Source organism: Cardiocondyla obscurior, linkage group LG07, assembly GCF_019399895.1.
Source record: "Cardiocondyla obscurior isolate alpha-2009 linkage group LG07, Cobs3.1, whole genome shotgun sequence".
Lineage (NCBI taxonomy): Eukaryota > Metazoa > Arthropoda > Insecta > Hymenoptera > Formicidae > Cardiocondyla > Cardiocondyla obscurior.
The window spans coordinates 4,846,999-4,865,549 of record NC_091870.1 but is presented as its reverse complement, the minus strand read 5'-3'; the positions used below and the strand labels follow the sequence as shown (position 1 = coordinate 4,865,549).

The following is an 18,551-nucleotide window of genomic DNA, read 5'->3' as shown; positions in this document are numbered from 1 at the left end:
AAGTTTATTTTTTAAAGTTTTAATTGTTGTAAACTTTTATTTTTATCGAAAAAACATTTTTAATAAAGACAATTTCATATGGATTTCTTAAAATTGATGTTTATATTGGTTATCATTACTTTTTGTACAGAAGACTATTTTGGACGAATTTATTAAATCAATCAATATTTATATACTAACTTAAGCGCTAAACGTACATTTAACGCAAGACGCTATCGCGTCTCTTGATTCGAGAATTAGTACAAAATACGTATAGGTGATAAACAGGAAGGTTTAAATTCCTATTAATTATGATACGCAATGGTTTTGCTGCACGTACAGTTGACGCTTGACGTTATAATAGTGTGTTTATATAACAAAATTAATAAACACCAAGCTGATATACTAAAAGTTTACATACTTTGATTATATTAAGACACAATTGTGCGCGTCAACACATTGTATGTCTGTTTGGTCGCTATTAATTTTATTATTAAATTTTTGTTTTTTGTTACACATCTATGTAAAGCTTATTACAATTATATTGAACAAGAATAATTAATTAATTGTAGTTTAATATAAAGTTGAGAATCTCTGTATTATTACGCAATATAAAGTTACGTCAAAAACTTATGTATTTATATATGTAATCATGTTTTATGCAAACATAAGGTCTAATGTTAAATATTTGATTATGCTACATTATTAATATGTTAATTAAAACATCGGTGACAGAAGAATTATATTCATAAATTAAATCATGAAATTTAGTTACGTTTTGACTTCCTTCTGAATAAGTTGAAGTTCTGGAGTCTTTTTTTATTTAATAGTTTATATACTATTTCATAATATACAAAATTAAATAATAGTTGTGGTTATTTTTTTTAATAAATAAAATTATTTGTAAAATATAATATATTTGCATCGCATAAAGAAAATATGAATCAATTGAATTTATACTCCAGCGATGATTCTAAAGAAGAAATCGTTATTTCTGGCATTGCTGGCCGATTTCCTAATAGCAATAATTTAAAAGAATTTCAAGACAATCTTTGTAACAAAAAGGATCTTGGATCCAGTGGTCATGGACGATGGAATAATTGTAAATAACTGTTATTTCAATTATTTAAAATAACACTATTTTAAATTAATATAAGATATATTAATTAGTTTTAAAAATAAAATATTAAAAAATTAATCTGAAAAAGTATTTCTAATATTATTTTTTTACATAATTATAATATGCAATAAATTTTCGCATACAAAAAATATTGCACATTGGATGTCCCATGCAAATATCAAATTTTATTCTCCGTTATTGTTATATTAAGACACAATTGTGTAGCGTCAATTTTTTGTATAATAGTCGCGTGTTAAAAAATTATATTACTTTACTCACAATAAAACAAAAGTTTTGTAATTTTAAAAGTTTTATTTTACAACTAATGTCCAGACATATCAAAATTAAAATCAAAAGTTTATTTTTTAAAGTTTTAATTGTTGTAAACTTTTATTTTTATCGAAAAAACATTTTTAATAAAGACAATTTCATATGGATTTCTTAAAAAAGATGTTTATATTGGTTATCATTACTTTTTGTACAGAAGACTATTTTGGACGAATTTATTAAATCAATCAATATTTATATACTAACTTAAGCGCTAAACGTACATTTAACGCAAGACGCTATCGCGTCTCTTGATTCGAGAATTAGTACAAAATACGTATAGGTGATAAACAGGAAGGTTTAAAATCCTATTAATTATGATACGCAATGGTTTTGCTGCACGTACAGTTGACGCTTGACGTTATAATAGTGTGTTTTTATAACAAAATTAATAAACACCAAGTTGATATACTAAAAGTTTACGTACTTGGATTGTATTAAGTCACAATTGTGCGCGTCAACTTATTGTATGTCTGTTTGGTTGCTATTAATTTTATTATTAATTTTTTTTTTGTTACATTTATATGTAAATCTTATTACAACTATACTGAACAAGAATAATTAATTAATTGTAGTTTAATATAAAGTTGAGAATCTCTGTATTATTACGCAATATAAAGTTACGTCAAAAACTTATGTATTTATATATGTAATCATGTTTTATGCAAACATAAGGTCTAATGTTAAATATTTGATTATGCTACATTATTAATATGTTAATTAAAACATCGGTGACAGAAGAATTATATTCATAAATTAAATCATGAAATTTAGTTACGTTTTGACTTCCTTCTGAATAAGTTGAAGTTCTGGAGTCTTTTTTTATTTAATAGTTTATATACTATTTCATAATATACAAAATTAAATAATAGTTGTGGTTATTTTTTTTAATAAATAAAATTATTTGTAAAATATAATATATTTGCATCGCATAAAGAAAATATGAATCAATTGAATTTATACTCCAGCGATGATGCTAAAGAAGAAATCGTTATTTCTGGCATTGCTGGCCGATTTCCTAATAGCAATAATTTAAAAGAATTTCAAGACAATCTTTGTAACAAAAAGGATCTTGGATCCAGTGGTCATGGACGATGGAATAATTGTAAATAACTGTTATTTCAATTATTTAAAATAACACTATTTTAAATTAATATAAGATATATTAATTAGTTTTAAAAAATAAAATATTAAAAAATTAATCTGAAAAAAGTATTTCTAATATTATTTTTTTTTACATAATTATAATATGCAATAAATTTTCGCATACAAAAAATATTGCACATTGGATGTCCCATGCAAATATCAAATTTTATTCTCCGTTATTGTTATATTAAGACACAATTGTGTAGCGTCAATTTTTTGTATAATAGTCGCGTGTTAAAAAATTATATTACTTTACTCACAATAAAACAAAAGTTTTGTAATTTTAAAAGTTTTATTTTACAACTAATGTCCAGACATATCAAAATTAAAATCAAAAGTTTATTTTTTAAAGTTTTAATTGTTGTAAACTTTTATTTTTATCGAAAAAACATTTTTAATAAAGACAATTTCATATGGATTTCTTAAAAAAGATGTTTATATTGGTTATCATTACTTTTTGTACAGAAGACTATTTTGGACGAATTTATTAAATCAATCAATATTTATATACTAACTTAAGCGCTAAACGTACATTTAACGCAAGACGCTATCGCGTCTCTTGATTCGAGAATTAGTACAAAATACGTATAGGTGATAAACAGGAAGGTTTAAAATCCTATTAATTATGATACGCAATGGTTTTGCTGCACGTACAGTTGACGCTTGACGTTATAATAGTGTGTTTTTATAACAAAATTAATAAACACCAAGTTGATATACTAAAAGTTTACGTACTTGGATTGTATTAAGTCACAATTGTGCGCGTCAACTTATTGTATGTCTGTTTGGTTGCTATTAATTTTATTATTAATTTTTTTTTTGTTACATTTATATGTAAATCTTATTACAACTATACTGAACAAGAATAATTAATTAATTGTAGTTTAATATAAGGTTATAAATCTTTGTATTATTACGCAATATAAAGTTACGTCAAAAACTTATGTATTTATATATGTAATCATGTTTCATGCAAACATTAGGTCTAATGTTAAATATTTGATTATGCTACATTATTAATATGTTTATTAAAACATCGGTGATGGAAGAAATATATTCATAAATTAAATCATGAAATTTAGTTACGTTTTGACTTTTTTCTAATAAATATTTTTTAATAAATATTTGATAAATTAAAGAAAAATTTTTGTTGCTGATACTCGATTTTAAAAAGTAAAATCTGCGCTTAAAATTAAGACGGCTTATTACTTTTTTATTTTTTTATAAATATATCTTGGTAACTATTTACAATGTCAAAAAATGTTTTATGCAAATGTTTTTAAATAAAAATAATTCTATTTAACGGCATGAACATAATAAAACAAACTTTTGTTTCACAAGTTAAAAAAAAATATTATAAGTGTATAGTAAAAGTGTACAGTATATGATATGTACAAAAGAGGAAAGAAAAGAAAGGAATGGCAAAAAGAGGAGTGGGAAAAGGAGAAAATGAGAGGCATTTAAGACAAGCACAAAAATAAAGAGATCACCGAAAGGAGCAGAGAGGATATGAAAAAATGGATAGAGGAGATGAGAGAAGGGTGGGACAAGAACAGAGAAAGCTTAACAAAAAGAATGGAGGAACTAGAGAAAAAACTGGAGGAATGTAAGAGGAGAGAATAGGGGGCAAGAGAAAAAATGAAAGGAACAGCGAGGAAAGAAGAAGGAAAAACGGGGGAAGGAAAAGGGGAAGAATGGAAAAAGATAGAAGAAAGGATGAAGAGACTAGAAGTGGTGGGGGAGAGTAAGAAGAGATAGGAAAGGAAAAAAAAATTATATTATTATTAGAAACATAATTATAAATGAAGTAAAGATGTAACACGGTAATTTCGGAGGTGGAAAGCTCGTCGGGAACCGGGGTACGAGTTAGAGAACCGAGACGTGATCAATGTACAAAATAAAGTAGTTTATTGCAAAGCCCAAAATATTGCGGACAAGATAATACAAAGTAAATGAAGAAAACAAAAGGAAATGACGTAAGCAAATTGTACAAATGGTTAGAGAAAACTAAACGTTAATGAGAGTAGTACGCTAAGAGCGGGATTACGCAAAGGGCCCGTCTTCCTACGAGTCCTAAAACTATTTACAGACGAGGGGCCTACCAAACCGTTTCGGCGGGTCGTATTCCTAAACGCAGTGTACCGATCGGTCGCTCGGGCCGTGTCGATCTGACAGAGTGTCGCGGTCGCGGGTATTCGGCGCAATATACGAGCTCGCCCATCTAGGCCGTGTCGATTGGACAGAGTGTCGCGGTCGCGGATATTCGGCGCAGTGTAATTTGTCCACGAAGCCGGATGTCGGGGGAGAAAACGGTCGGGAAAAGATCCGGGAGTGCCCGGTCGAGGGAAAAGGCTCGGGAGCGCCCGAGTCGTGGACACACGGTATCGAGAAAGACCGGGAGCGCCCGGTCGAAGGAAGGCTCGGGAGCGCCCGAGTCGTGGACACAACGATATCGAGGAAGGCCGGGAGCGCCCGGTCGAAGGAAGGCTCGGGAGCGCCCGAGTCTTGGAGGTAGCGGTGTTGGAGGCCGGGAGAGCCCGGTCAAGGAAGGCTCGGGAGCGCCCGAGTCTTGCGGAGCGATGTCGGTTTCGAGAGCCGGGTGAGCCCGGTCGAGAAAAACTTGGAAGCGCCCAAGTCCTGGAGGATCGGTTGCTGGGGTGCTCCCCAGCGCGGAAAAGGTGACTAGCTTGCGCTCGAGGTGGTTTATATACCCAGTGGCCCGAGAGTAAGGGGAAACCCCCTCCTGGGCGGTCTGTGGCGGTGCGCGGTACGGGCGGCTGGTCGGCCCATGTTACTCGTTACGACGGTCCGCGCTACACGCCGCGGGCGGTTGGTCGGCCCGCGTAAATTAAAAGATTTGGACGGGACCGCGCTGTATTCATGGGCGATCGGTGGTGGTCGCGGCGCGGGGTCTGTAAGTTAAAGCTAGCTCGTGGCCTCTGGCCACAAAGATCAAGAATAATCTAAGAGAAGAGGTAGAAGGAATATTAAAGGCGATAGAAGCGGAGGCCAAGATTGAAGAGTTAAGAAGAATTAAGAAATAGGTCAAAGAGGGAGGAAAGATAATATGGGTAAGATTAGAAAGTATGAAAGGAAAAAAGGAGGTAATGAGAGGAAAAGCGAAGCTGAGAGAGAGAAGAGAATGAATAACCGATAACATGACAAAGAAGGAAAAAAAGTAAAGTAAATAATAAAAGGGGAAGTGGAAAAAAACAGAAAAAAAGAAAAAAGGCGAGGGCGGGATATATAAAAATGTGGGTGGAAGGATGGTTGTGGATATGCAATGAATACAAGAAGAGATTGAGAGATTGGAAAAAAGAAAGAAAGGAAAAGAGAGAGCAAGAAAAGAAAAGAGGAGAAAAGAGAGAGAGAAAGAGAGAGAGAAAAGGTTTTTTAGAGGGGGAACGAAAATGGGAGGGAGGAGGAAGAAGAATAAAAAGGAAAGGGTAATGGGAGTATGATAGTGAAGTGAAGAAAGGAATAGAGTTGGTGAAGAAAGAAGAAGTGAAGGAAGAGGGCATAATGACATTAAAGATAAAATTGGGAAGAGTTGATGATGAATGATAGGAGTATACATAAACAAAGATATGGACAAAAAGTTGAAGAAATTGAGGGACTGAGCAGAGAACAAAAAGAAAAAGGGAAGAATATTAGTAGGAGAGGATTGCAATGCAAGAATGAGGTCAGAGTAGAGGAGATAAAGGGTGGAATATGAAAAGAAAAAAGATTTCAAAAGACAGAAAGATAAACGAGGAAGCAAGAAAATTGTGCAAAATGCTGAAAGAATTGGGGTGGCCTATATTTAAAAGAGACACGGAGGGAGATAAAAAGGGAGAACAAGACATATACAGAAGGAAGGAGAAAAACAGTGACAGACTACGCAATAGGGAACAGAAAGACGAAAGAGAAGATAACAAACCTGAGAATAGAAGATGAAATAGACACGGATCACCAATCACTCACGATAGAAGTAATAGAAAAGAAAAGCTGGAAGAAAGAAGAGAAGAATAGGAGAAAGGAAAAAAAAAGAAATATGGACGGAAGGTGACAAGAAAAATTTTAAGGAGTTTAAAAATGAAGAGGAAGAGTGCGTAGGAGTAGAAGAAAACTGGAAGAGCTTAAAAAAAATAGAGAAAGCATCAGAAAAAATGGAGAAAGTGAGAAGAAAGAGAGAGAGAGGAAAGAAATAGAGAGAGTGGAGGATGGTGGAACGGAGAATGCAGGGAGATGGAAAAAGGAGTAAGAGGAGAAGTGAGGAAAGAAGGAAACGGGAGTAGAAAAGAAAAAGTACGAAAAAAGAAAAAAAGAATACAAGGAAATTTGTTAAAAAAAGAAAAAGGAAGAAAAAAAAAAATGAGAAAAGGAAATAGAGGAAATAAAGACTGAAGGAGATGTATGGAAAATAGTCAACAGGGGGATAAAAAGGAGAGAAGAAATAAATGAGAAAATAGGAATAAAAAAATGGAACGAATACTTTAGAGAAACGTTGGGGGGGAGGGGAAGACAGATTAAGAAGAAGGAGAGAGGACAAAAGGATGAGAGGGAGATTGAGAGAGAAAAGTTAGAGGAGGCAATAACGAAATTGAAAAGATGAAAAGTAACAGAAAAAGACGATAAAGAGAATGGAAGAAAATGGAGAGAATTATGGAAATGGGGAGGAGAAGAAGTAAGGAAGGAATTTATGGAAGGTATGCAAGAGAATACGAAGGGAAGAGGGATTTTTGGAAAAATGGAAAGAAGGAATTTTAGTGACAATAAAGAAGAAAATAAAGGGAGAAAAAGTAGAGGACTACAGAGGGGTTATCCCGTTACAAACAGTATACAAAGTATACGCAACGATTCTAGCGGAAAGAATAAGAAAAGAGAAAAAAGAATACTGCCACCAAACCAAGCAAGATTCAGGAGGGGGGTGGGAACAATTGACCAAGTCTGCGCATTAAATTACATAATAAATAAGAGAGGAGCGAGGAAAGCAAGAAACACAGTAGTGACATTCATAGACTTAATGGCGGCGTTTGACTCGGTGGACAGGGGGAAATTATTTAAGACCATAAAAAAGAGAGGGATGAGGGAAAGACTAGTGAGAAGGTATAAGGAGATATTGGAAGAAACAAGTAACAGGATAAGGATAGAAGAAAAAGATGGGGAAAGGTTCTGGACAGAGGGTGAGGCAAGGATGCCCGCTCAGCCTGCTACTCTTCACAATAATGATAGCAGATGTGAACGAGGGGCTGGAGAAATGGGAGAGATGATGGGTGAGGGTAGAGGGAAAGAAAGTATATAGTATTACGCTCGGCAGCGAAGCTCCAGGAAGCGACTTCCCACACTGTCGGTATACCCGCTGGACCAAACTCTCACACACTCGCGGCACACTCACGCCACAAAGAAAATAACTCGAGGGATATAAAAAAACAGAATATTTAATAAGAGTAACTTTCTTACAAACATTTACACCCGTCAAAGCCACGGGCCATACTGACAACTATTAAAATATACAACAACTCGTCCCCTAGCAACGGATGGCAACTTAAAACTAACAGAATGTTCAAGCCTTATCCGTCACACCGAACGTCGCCAAACACGAACATCGTACCGTTCTAAGCCAGCGGGCTTCGCACCGTTCTCCAGGCCGGGCGTAACAATAGTTTGACGTACGCGGATGACATAACGGTGATAGCGGAAGATGAAGTCGGGATAAAGAGAATGCTGAAAGGCTTAGAGAAGTACATGGAAGATAAAGGACAGACGTTAAATGAAGAAAAGACAAAGGTAATGAAATGCAGAAGAAAAGGAGGGAGACAAAGGAAGATGATATAAAAATAGAAAGGAAAGTCGCTGGAAAACGTGAGGAAATATAAATATCTGGGATACGTGATTGCGGCAAACGGAGAGCAAAGGGAATATGTAAGGGAAAGAGCGAAGAAGGGAGCGGCGATAATGGGACAGATATGGAGCTTGGGAAAAAGAAAGTTTAGAAAGGACTGACCGAAAAGAATTTGGCTATACACGATAAGTTGTTGTGGAGTCGAAATATGGGGATGGAGGGAAAGGGAAGAGGTAGAGGATTTACATAAGAGATACTTGAGGTGGTTACTGAGAGTGCAAAGAGGGATACCGGGATACATGTTGAAGGAGAAACTACAAAAGGACTAAATGAGAAGAAGAGCAGGAATGAGACCATGGGGATACGAGAAAAGGCTGGGAGAGGGAAAAAGGGAGAGATAGCGAGAAGATGATGGGAGGAGATGAAGGAGGGAGCAGGGGGAGAAAAAGCGGAAGAAAAATGGAAAGAAGCAAGGAAGAAATATTATGACAAAAAGAGTAAAAGATAAAAGAGATAGAAGAATTGAGAGAGAGAAGGGAGCTGAGAAAGGAAGAGATAATGGGGAGAGAGAGAAGATTGCAGAGAGAGGAAAGATGGGACAAAATAATAAATTCTAGACTTAACAAATGGTATGGAAAGGTGAAGGGCCTAAAAATTCCAAGATACTTAAAGTGCGAGATAACGAGCAAAGTGTATAAGTTGCCAGAGTAACGCCACTTTTGCAATACGAGAAGTATATTTTATACCGCTAGAATGACGCCAGTTTGGCAATACGAGAGGCATTGTCTCAGTCGTAAGAATTATTATTTTTGTTCTTTCTTTAATATTGCCATGTGATATTACTTGACTATTATATACCATACATTATATATACCATACATTAAATATTTTCGTGATTTATCTCGCGACAGGCTAGTCTCAAGCAAATAAACATTTCGCCGAACTTGTCTTCATGTAGCTAAAACCTTTCTTTGTTAATTCAAACGAAAAAATTGGGCTGCATAGTCTGAGACAATGCTTTTCGAGTCAGTCTCTTACAAACTACTGTAACCCGAACCTCATTACAACAAATAAAAGTAGAACGGGATATGATCTCGCAACAAAATTTGACTAAAGCTGCATCAGCAGTCTACATTTAACAAAAGATATGGAACAGATAATTGAGAACACATAATTGAAAAGAAAAAGTTGTGAGATCCCATTGCCGAAATCGCTGAGGTTGCATCAGCCCGGTAACCGAGTTACGGCCATGCAACCTGCTGACAACGAAGAACGAGATATCATTTAAATACCCGCTGACCAATGGCCGCGGCAGTCAGTCACTTTAAGATAAAGACACACACGACCAGCGCGAGCATTGTATGTAACTTAAACCCGGACGTGTGCCAAACTACGATATCTCGCAGAGACGAAGACGCGAATACTTAAGTATTGTGTGGAGTGTGGGGAAGGTGATACAGCTACAAAGTATATTACAGATTAATAAACTACTTTATTGTGATAAACTTATAATTATTTCTCCACCGCCCACACGGCCTTTGCTCACGGTCCCGAAGGACGGACCTTGTGCACCGACTCCGGTGCAACAGAACTCTCGTTACGAACGCACCTCGTACCAAACTATTGAATCCGCGCCCAGCAGTGGCAAAATTATTTAATCCTAATTAGTTTTAATGTCGTGCAGTGACTTATAAATTTTGACTGTTCTCTTTTTTTTACAAATTGCTTTAAAATAAATTCAATAAAGTGAATCATCTTGTGTGAAATTGCAATCTATTTTTATTAAATCGAACCTGCGGCCGTATCCTACTTTAATCGCAAACACGAAGCAATCAGAAAAGATTAGCCAGGCGTGATCAAGCAAAGAAAAAAAGAGAGAAAGCAAGGAAAAAGGCGACAACGTGGCTCAAAGAGACGAATAAATTCTGTAAGGTTGACCAATCGCACTTGCGTGCTATCTATTGTAGAATCTCCCACTTCTCGGTGAGGCAACCGCGTGTTCGACCGAGCCAAGCCTAATAGTTGTAAGGTTATCCGAGGCTTTCAAGGTCAGCAACAATATCGCCGCAAGATTCCGTTGTTCTAACTCTTGGGGAGATCTTTAAGACAAGTTCGAGCGCGGTCGATTAGCCTGCGTGTATTTGGTGTAACATATTGTCGCGTCATTAATTCGGACTAAGAGATCTCGTTCTCGAGCGCACACGAAGGGCTCTCGGCAGAAGCCAAGGTCAGCGGTAATTAGCTCGTGCGACATCGGAACGGCGGGCGACTTTTTGTCGTAAATTTCAGATATTGTTGTTTGCGCGCAGACGCGTGTCTGGTTGACGCGTGGCTGGCACCAGAACAAACAGTGACGGCCCGCGCGTAAAAAAGAGCCCTGCCCAATATAAAATCGAAGATTTTATTGTTTTGTGACTTCTCGCTGCCGGTGACGTATCAAGAGCATATTCTTTGATAGTTAAGTTGTCGCGTGGTTTACGGCAAAGTATCTGCCTGATTATTTTGTGATTTTTCTTTTATTTTGTTACACTAAATTAAACCTTTTGATGTTTTGTTATAGTTTTGAATATTTTTTTCGCGTGTTACCGAATCTCTTTTCGAAAACGAGTTCTCTCCACCCAACCCCGCCCTTCTCCGTTTGAGTGAGTTAGCTTCCGCGCGTGGCGACTGTGAGATTCTTGTTTCTTTCGCGATTTCGAAGTAGTTTTTTGATTCAATTGGCACGGCGAAGTCTGTACCTGGTGCCCAAGTAGGACCTTCGTGTTTCTGATATTGCCGCGCGTCGAGACGAGCAGGAAGACCTCCACTTTTCTCTCTTTGCTACCCTCGTGTAAACGGCCGAGCGCGGATCACGGATCCGTGCTCGTTTTTTTTATTCTTTTTTTCTCTGCGAGGAGAAAAGTTTGTGACAAAATTTGACGCCCAATGTAGGGCCGCCAAAAAGGAGAACTCGAACATCGGGAAAAGAGACGGTTTGGAATTAATTTTCGCTCTTTCTTATTTTGAGAAGAACATTTTTTTGGTGTGCCGGCCGCGTGCTATCGATTCGTGGTCGCGATAATTTCCAAACTTATATTTACGTTTGACTTACTATTTTGATTTTTACGTTGCTTTGTGTTACCATTCGATACGATACACCGCACATTCTATACGATATACCGGGTGTTAAAAAATTTCATCTTAATTAGTTATGCTACCGCCGCGAAGCAGCACCTCGTGGCTGATTGCCCTGAATCGATATCGATCCGTCGTTCGATTATCACCTCCGATTCTCGAAGGCGTTGCCGGCTCGACTCTCATTCTTTGTCTCACTTGCTGTGTAAAGATCGCTTCGTATGCATCAAGAGTGCAGTGTGCGTTTCTCAGGATTTTCTACTCATCGTTGTTCGACTCATCCTTTTGTCTATTAGTGCATACTCATCAAAATAATCGCCGTGTGCAACTCTGAAAGACTCATCGACAGAATCATTCTGAAGAAATCATTCAGCAGCACGAGGCGTGTTGAACCTCGTACTCAGTAGCTCATTTGACTTCGCAGACGAATACCCGTGGTAATTAATATAATTACGCGTAGAGTTATATTTTATTGCAATCTCGATTGATCAGAAAACAGACACATTTAATTCATTGTTCACTCATCCGGAAACTCATTGTTAACCTCATTTTGCGGTCACGTGCATATCACGTTGTCTCCGTGTGATTTGCTCTAAACGGAAGAACTATCACCCGCGCTATTGTGATTATAGTAACCGACCATGACCGCATTATCATCTCGGCGGTAGCATCATTTTATAAACTTATAACTGTAATACTCATTTTTTTTACACCGGGTATACTAAATATTTGATATTATTTTTTTTGTATTTGCTTTGTGAGCTTTATGTTCTATTACGTTTATTAATTTGTTCTGTTAATAAGGCATCGCGTGATTAGGCTGTGAGCTCGTCTTACTTCTATTTAGTTTTATGATGTGTGAGGGTGGCGCGCTGGGAGCTCGATAATTGACTTTTTTATTTTTGTGTGATATTTTGGATAAGTTAGCGAAAGGCGTTCGTGTTTTGGTGGCGTTGAGGGGCGTACTTCAATATGAGCTACTCTGAGAGCCCTGACGACGATTGAGTTTTCGCTTTCGATTATTCACACCTTGTCGCGGAATTAGAATAACTCGGTGTACCAACAAACGGGTCCAAATTGGTTCTTGCGCTTTGCTTATTATGACGGGTTTTGACTTCGCGTCGCGCATTGAGTACAGGGAGAATACTTGTAAGCAAGATGTCGGACAAAGAATGTTTAGTGATTTCGGCGATCGGGGTAAGGCGCCTCGTTAATCCGTCTGAGGCGTTCACGTTTTCGCGTGACACCGCGGCCCTAAATTAGGATCCTGGTTCGAATGGGATCACTGGAACCGCCGGAAACTTTCGCGGCGGTTGCGTTCAATACCATGCAGAGATGAAATCTGAGATATTCGGGGATTCGCGGAGAAGACGCGGTAACCCTTCCTCATACGGATCGAGGAAGGCCGGAAATTGATTGTGGTATCGGATACGGACGTCTTAAAACGTTTGCCGTTCCTTCTCTCGGAAGTCACATTACACTGATTTCGCGCAAAAAAGCACGCTTTACAGATTGGATCACATTTATGATGACATAACGTATGCGATTTGGTGATCCGAATTTTTAATTCGCACTTCGCGGTGAGATTGTGCGTCGTACGCAGGGGGAACAGAAGTCCGTTGGGAACTATCTGACCTGCTTAAACGCGTTTTTCAATCGATTTTCACCGCCGTAGAGTGAAGAGGAGAAAATTGGGTACGCGCACCGGCAAACGTTACTGTGATTACAAACGATGGCTCTACGCGATTCAGTGGAGAGCTTGGAGGCTCTCGAATCGTTAGCGGCCGAGAAATGCCATAAAACCTTTTTCCCGATTTGAAATATCGGTCGCTAAAAACGTGATCCGACGGGATTTTTCTTTAATATATGATACAGTAGCGGTCGTGAGCGCTCTGAAAAGGCGACCATGAAAAAAAAAACCGCCTCCACCGTCGAAAAGAGAGCGGTGATAAAAATCAAGCTTGCCAAACCGGGCTTTTCAACTTCAAGAACCGTCCCAAAATAAACTTTGCGACCGCTTATTAGTCAATGGTGAAATTATAGTCAGTTTAACTATTTTACGAAAGAATGTAAAGCCAAGCCGCGCATACATTGTTATCGGTGTGGACGCGCGGAAGTGACGTTGCGCAATTGCCCGTATTGTTTGGGAAACACGTAAAAAGGCCGTGATTGCGGGGCGATCCGATCTCTCTTAATGAGAGCCCCAAAAGTTCCGTCGCGACCAGGGGTCGCAAAGTTCACGTATAGCGTGTTTGGAACTCGGAACTCTAATCCGTTAATGTTTTTTCGTATTGCCGTCGGTCCGTGTGAGTTCTCTGCGCTGGATTCGGAATCCAGCCAGACCTTTCTCAGAGAGGAGGTCGAGAGGACGCTAGGACGACACGGGATTAAAATCGGTGGGAAAACGGAGAAACGGGTGACTACCGCCACCAGTAAATTCGCGGACATTCAGGGAAATCCGCGATTCTGGTAACATTAATAAACGAGACGCAAAGATTGAGCGTCTGTTTTCTAACAATTCAAGCGTTACCGTGCATATTATGCACGGACTTTTTGGCGGTGGTTCAGCTGGTGGTTGATTTCGCGACGCGAAAGTGGCATTTTGCAAAGAATCCCGCGACAAAATATAGTTTTGAGGGAGGCGAAGCGCTCAAGTGCTCGAGACACCACAGCGTTTCTCTGGAAGGAAAAAGGCAACAAACGAGGGTCTGTCAATTCAGGGGAGATCGTGCCAAGAACCGCGAGACTTAGCATGTCTAGCCGATTCCCGTGGACAAGCGGCATGAGTTACATTGAGGCGGGGAAAAAAGACGCGCGCAGATCCGGATCGCGTGATTTGCTGCAGTATTAATGAACTCTCGCTTGACGAAGGGGAGAGATTCACTGCGTTTTTGTCTTTCAAGATCCGAGGGTATCCGGAGAAATCTGGTGCCACGACGTCCGTAGAACATAAAATTGACGTCGGAAATAACTCGCCACTTAAGCAACGATATTATCTATTTTCTCCAATAATTTAGGAAGCAATTTAAACGGAGGTTGACAAAATGTTCGAGGCGGGAATTATTGAGCCGTTCAAAAGCAAATCGTTGACGCCGATTGTAATTATAAAGAAACCGAACGGTAGCTATCGCTTTTGCTTAGATTTTCGGTAATTGAATAACGTTTCGAAGAAAGACGCTTATCCGTTGCCGTACATGAACACAATTTTAAACAAATTACGAACCGCGCGTTACATTTCGTTTACTGTACCGGAACGCGGGTTATACCACTTCATGCGAATGTCGTACGGGTTGACGGAAGCGCCCGTGACTTTCCAACAATTATTAGATTGATTGATCGGGCCGAAAATAGAACCGCACATGTCCACATATTTAGACGATATTGGTGTCATCACGCGGACTTTCGACGAACATTTAGTGTGGCTCGGTAAAGTTTTGGAGAAAATTTGTGAAGCGGGATTTACGATTCATTCTGAGAAAAGTAAATTTGGCTGTTGGCAAAGTGAAATTTCTCGGCATTTTAGTGCAAAACGACGATTTGACGGTCGATACGAATAAAACGGAATCTATTTAGAATTATCTTGCGCCGTAAAATATTAAACAACTACGACGTTTTATCTATTTTTTAACAAATTTAAAACAATATATTGTAAGGGGTTCTGATGAATTATAAAGAAAGTTCGTTTTGCAATCCTTTTTAAAAAGAATTAAAGTATCTTTATTGGTTGGAGCGGATCTCCGCTTAGTTACAATGATGAGGCGAGACTGCTCGCTCGTTGCAACATACACCGCTAGCTTTTGCACCAAGGCCAAGTTAGAGGTTTTTGCACAGGGAGATAGGAGTACGCCGAATTAAAATTAATATATGATATTTAAATTGCTATGTGATACTGAATAAATTGCTACTAAGAATCTAACTTCTACTATTACTACAATATCGTTAATCTTTGTCATTAGTAACCCGAGGACGTTCCGAAACAAGCTTTCTTTAAAAGAAGTTGTCATCTAAATACTTGATATAAACACGTTGCACAATTGACACTCACAGACCAAGTTCCTCAGTAACATATTTTCGATTTCTGCCATCATCAATCAATGCTACAATTTGAGCAGTATTTTTAGGATTATTTATAGACATAATTACTAAAAAATATAAATAACATGTAAATGAATGCTCAATTACAATAAAAACAGTATTAGTATGTTAAAGGTCTTTATATAATGGTCTTGGATATTTTTTATTATCGCGCCACTAATAAGCTTCTGTGGCACCCGACGACTGATCGCGATATTTTTAAATAATTGCAAGCTTTCGCGCTTGGGGATTTCTAATTTTTCGTGTATGGCGGGTTGTCGGATTTAAGACGGCATCTAAATACTCCAGTATAAAAATTCACAAACAATTTGAAAACTATTAAATTCCATTTTTTGAAATTTAGATCGAGATTATGCGTCTCGGTCTTTACGAAAAGGCTAACGACCAAAAGTGTGCGTACAAAGTTGATAAATAATAGTTCGAGTTTGCGATGGCAGATGACGTTTAGTTGATATCGCAGCTTGATGTGATAAAATGCAACTAAAGGTGTGAAGTGTTAGCTTCAAAATTGTTTATAACCAAACTCAATGTGATCATTTTTCGCAAAGTTACGCAAAGTAAATGAAAAAATTGTTTCTGTCTTAAAATTGTTGTTGTAATCCGACATTCTAGCAACAAGGAATTGATGAACCCTTTGCGTGGCCGGGTTAACAACCGATGCTCAGCAGATTGCTCAATCTTTTGGAATCTGCTGAGGATCTCGCGCCTTGCACTTTCGCAAGGCGCACAACTAAACAGTCATTGACTTTGACCATGAAAACCGGTTGACTGTTGCACTTTACCGTAGCAACAGTCGCCGATATAACGTGCAGACGGACATCTCCCGCGGGTTAGTCGAACACACGAAGATACGCATGTAACTCAGCCCGGCGTGCGCCAGACAGTATTACAAAACCGCGACGCCAACAGTGTAATAACGATTTCGAACAAGTAGTGAATAGTGTAATAAATCAATTTTCAATATTACTTGCTATACACTTTATTTGGAAAATCTCCTACAACACGCCCCAATCTTCTACGGTCTTAAAAGACGGACCCCGTGTACCGGCCACGGTGCAACATTGCGTTACCTAACGAAAAATTATTGTCTTGAGCTCGCTAAAAGTCCATTTTGAAGCTAGCACTCTAAGCTTTTATTTACATTTTGTTCTGTTGAACTGTGATGTCTGAATCATGTCGTGCACTGTCGCAAACTTGAAATTTCTATTATTAATTTTACAATCTAGCACTTCATCTATAGCCATTTTGAAAAAAATGGTAGAGCATAATTCTTATTTGATTATTTTCAAAGTGGATATTCGGAACTTTATTTTCAATGTATGAATTTATTTCTGTTTTCAGTATGTTGTTATAATTATTTAAAGTTTGGTAAAATTCATCCAACTTTTTGATATTACACTTTTTTTGAGATTGATTATATTGTTTGATACTCGAGCATTCTCCACCGTTTAAAAAGTGCGGGAAAATGTATGATTGGTCGCGCTGCCGTGATCGCGAAAACTTCACGCTATTTCACGCCTCGGCAAAGGGATCTATCAGGGCCTTCGCAGCACTCTCGAGCATACGCCCTACAATATCTCAATCGTTTCCGCCCACAAAGCAAGTGCGTATTAACCAGAACACGTCGTCTAGTCAGAGGACACACGTTGTAGAAAAGATTAAGTATTAATTTGAAATATAAGGCATTGAGTTTTGCAAAATTGTTAAGTGAGCAATTATTTCATCCCACGGGATTTACGACCTTGTTCAAGGAGCACTCAAGCCAAGTTAAAACATTGGTTCTTCGAGCCGGATATTCCGGCGAACACGGCAAAAGGTACGTAAGCTACGGCCTGTTGTAACCCGATACAACAATAGCCTTAAGTAAGACTTAAGTAAGAATCGAATAATTAAATAATACGGAATAAGATTTCGCAAAAGAATTAAAAGAATACTACCTCAGCAACCCATTCAATTGAAAAGATTAAATAAATACAAATCACGAAATAAAGAGTTGCGAGATCTTAATACCGAGAACAGCAGATTGCATTACCCAGTAACCGAGTGACGAAAATGCAATCTGCTGACACTGAAAGAGTGCCACAGTTAAATACCCGCGGACCGGCAGCGACGGGCAGTTGCTAATCACCTCACGTGTGTAACGTGAGATCTGTCGCGTGCCGGAAACAACCAGATACCTCGCGGAGACGAGCATCGCGATAACATAGCAGAAAGGACGTGAATAAGTAACTCAACGACCACAGTGTACAAAATAATAAAATAAAAAGAACTTTTATAATCAATCATAAAACGCCTGACTTCGCATCCTTACGTTGGCTCCGAAGGACGGACCTCATGCACCGGCCACAGTGCAACAGCCAAATTGTTCAGCCATCGGAATCGGACAGTGATTCCTCAACCAAGAGACATCATCTGATACGTCGTAAACTCCAAGAAGGCGGACAGCGGGCACGCACGCCTAAGTATTTAGCCATTTCTCCGCGCGATTGTCTTATCGAGATAGCCTGCAATTCACGCTAGAATTAGCGACCATTACTGTCTCGCCGCTCGCAAGAGCCAGCTCAAAGACCTTGCTTTCGGCCTCTTCTTGAGGCGCATTACCACGACCGCCAAGGTCGACTGCATATATTCAGAGCCTTATCTCCCGAGGGATTCCGTGGAACCCATTCACGACATACAACCACCAGCACAGGTGCTCTTTTCCGCCGTCCCGGACCGTCTACACGACTCGCAACGGATTCTCGTCTTTGCTGCAAAGAAAGGTTCATCGCCGTTCCTGTCGACGAGCGACCACCAAGACTCTTGTGACGTCGCGAGCTGCTCAACAAAATATCGCTCGGCAACCCGTGTCACGGATAATTCACGCTTCATTGCGTTATGGTACAGGAAAGCTATATAATACAGAGCCTCCAATCATTAACATTTTAATATCATTGCATTATTCGC

The 18,551-nt window shown here is 38.4% G+C and overlaps 1 protein-coding gene across 3 annotated transcripts in view; it reads left to right on the top strand.

Moving 5' to 3' along the window:
- The first annotated feature begins 2,227 nt into the window (after positions 1 to 2,227).
- Positions 2,228 to 18,551, top strand: part of LOC139104110 (fatty acid synthase-like) — a 317,124-nt gene continuing 300,800 nt past the window's right edge. For all 3 annotated transcript variants that reach the window (XM_070659343.1, XM_070659342.1, XM_070659341.1), the window contains exon 1: positions 2,228 to 2,531. In XM_070659343.1, the coding sequence (XP_070515444.1) occupies positions 2,369 to 2,531 (163 nt within the window). In that variant the 5' untranslated portion in view covers positions 2,228 to 2,368. The remainder of the gene's footprint in view (positions 2,532 to 18,551) is intronic.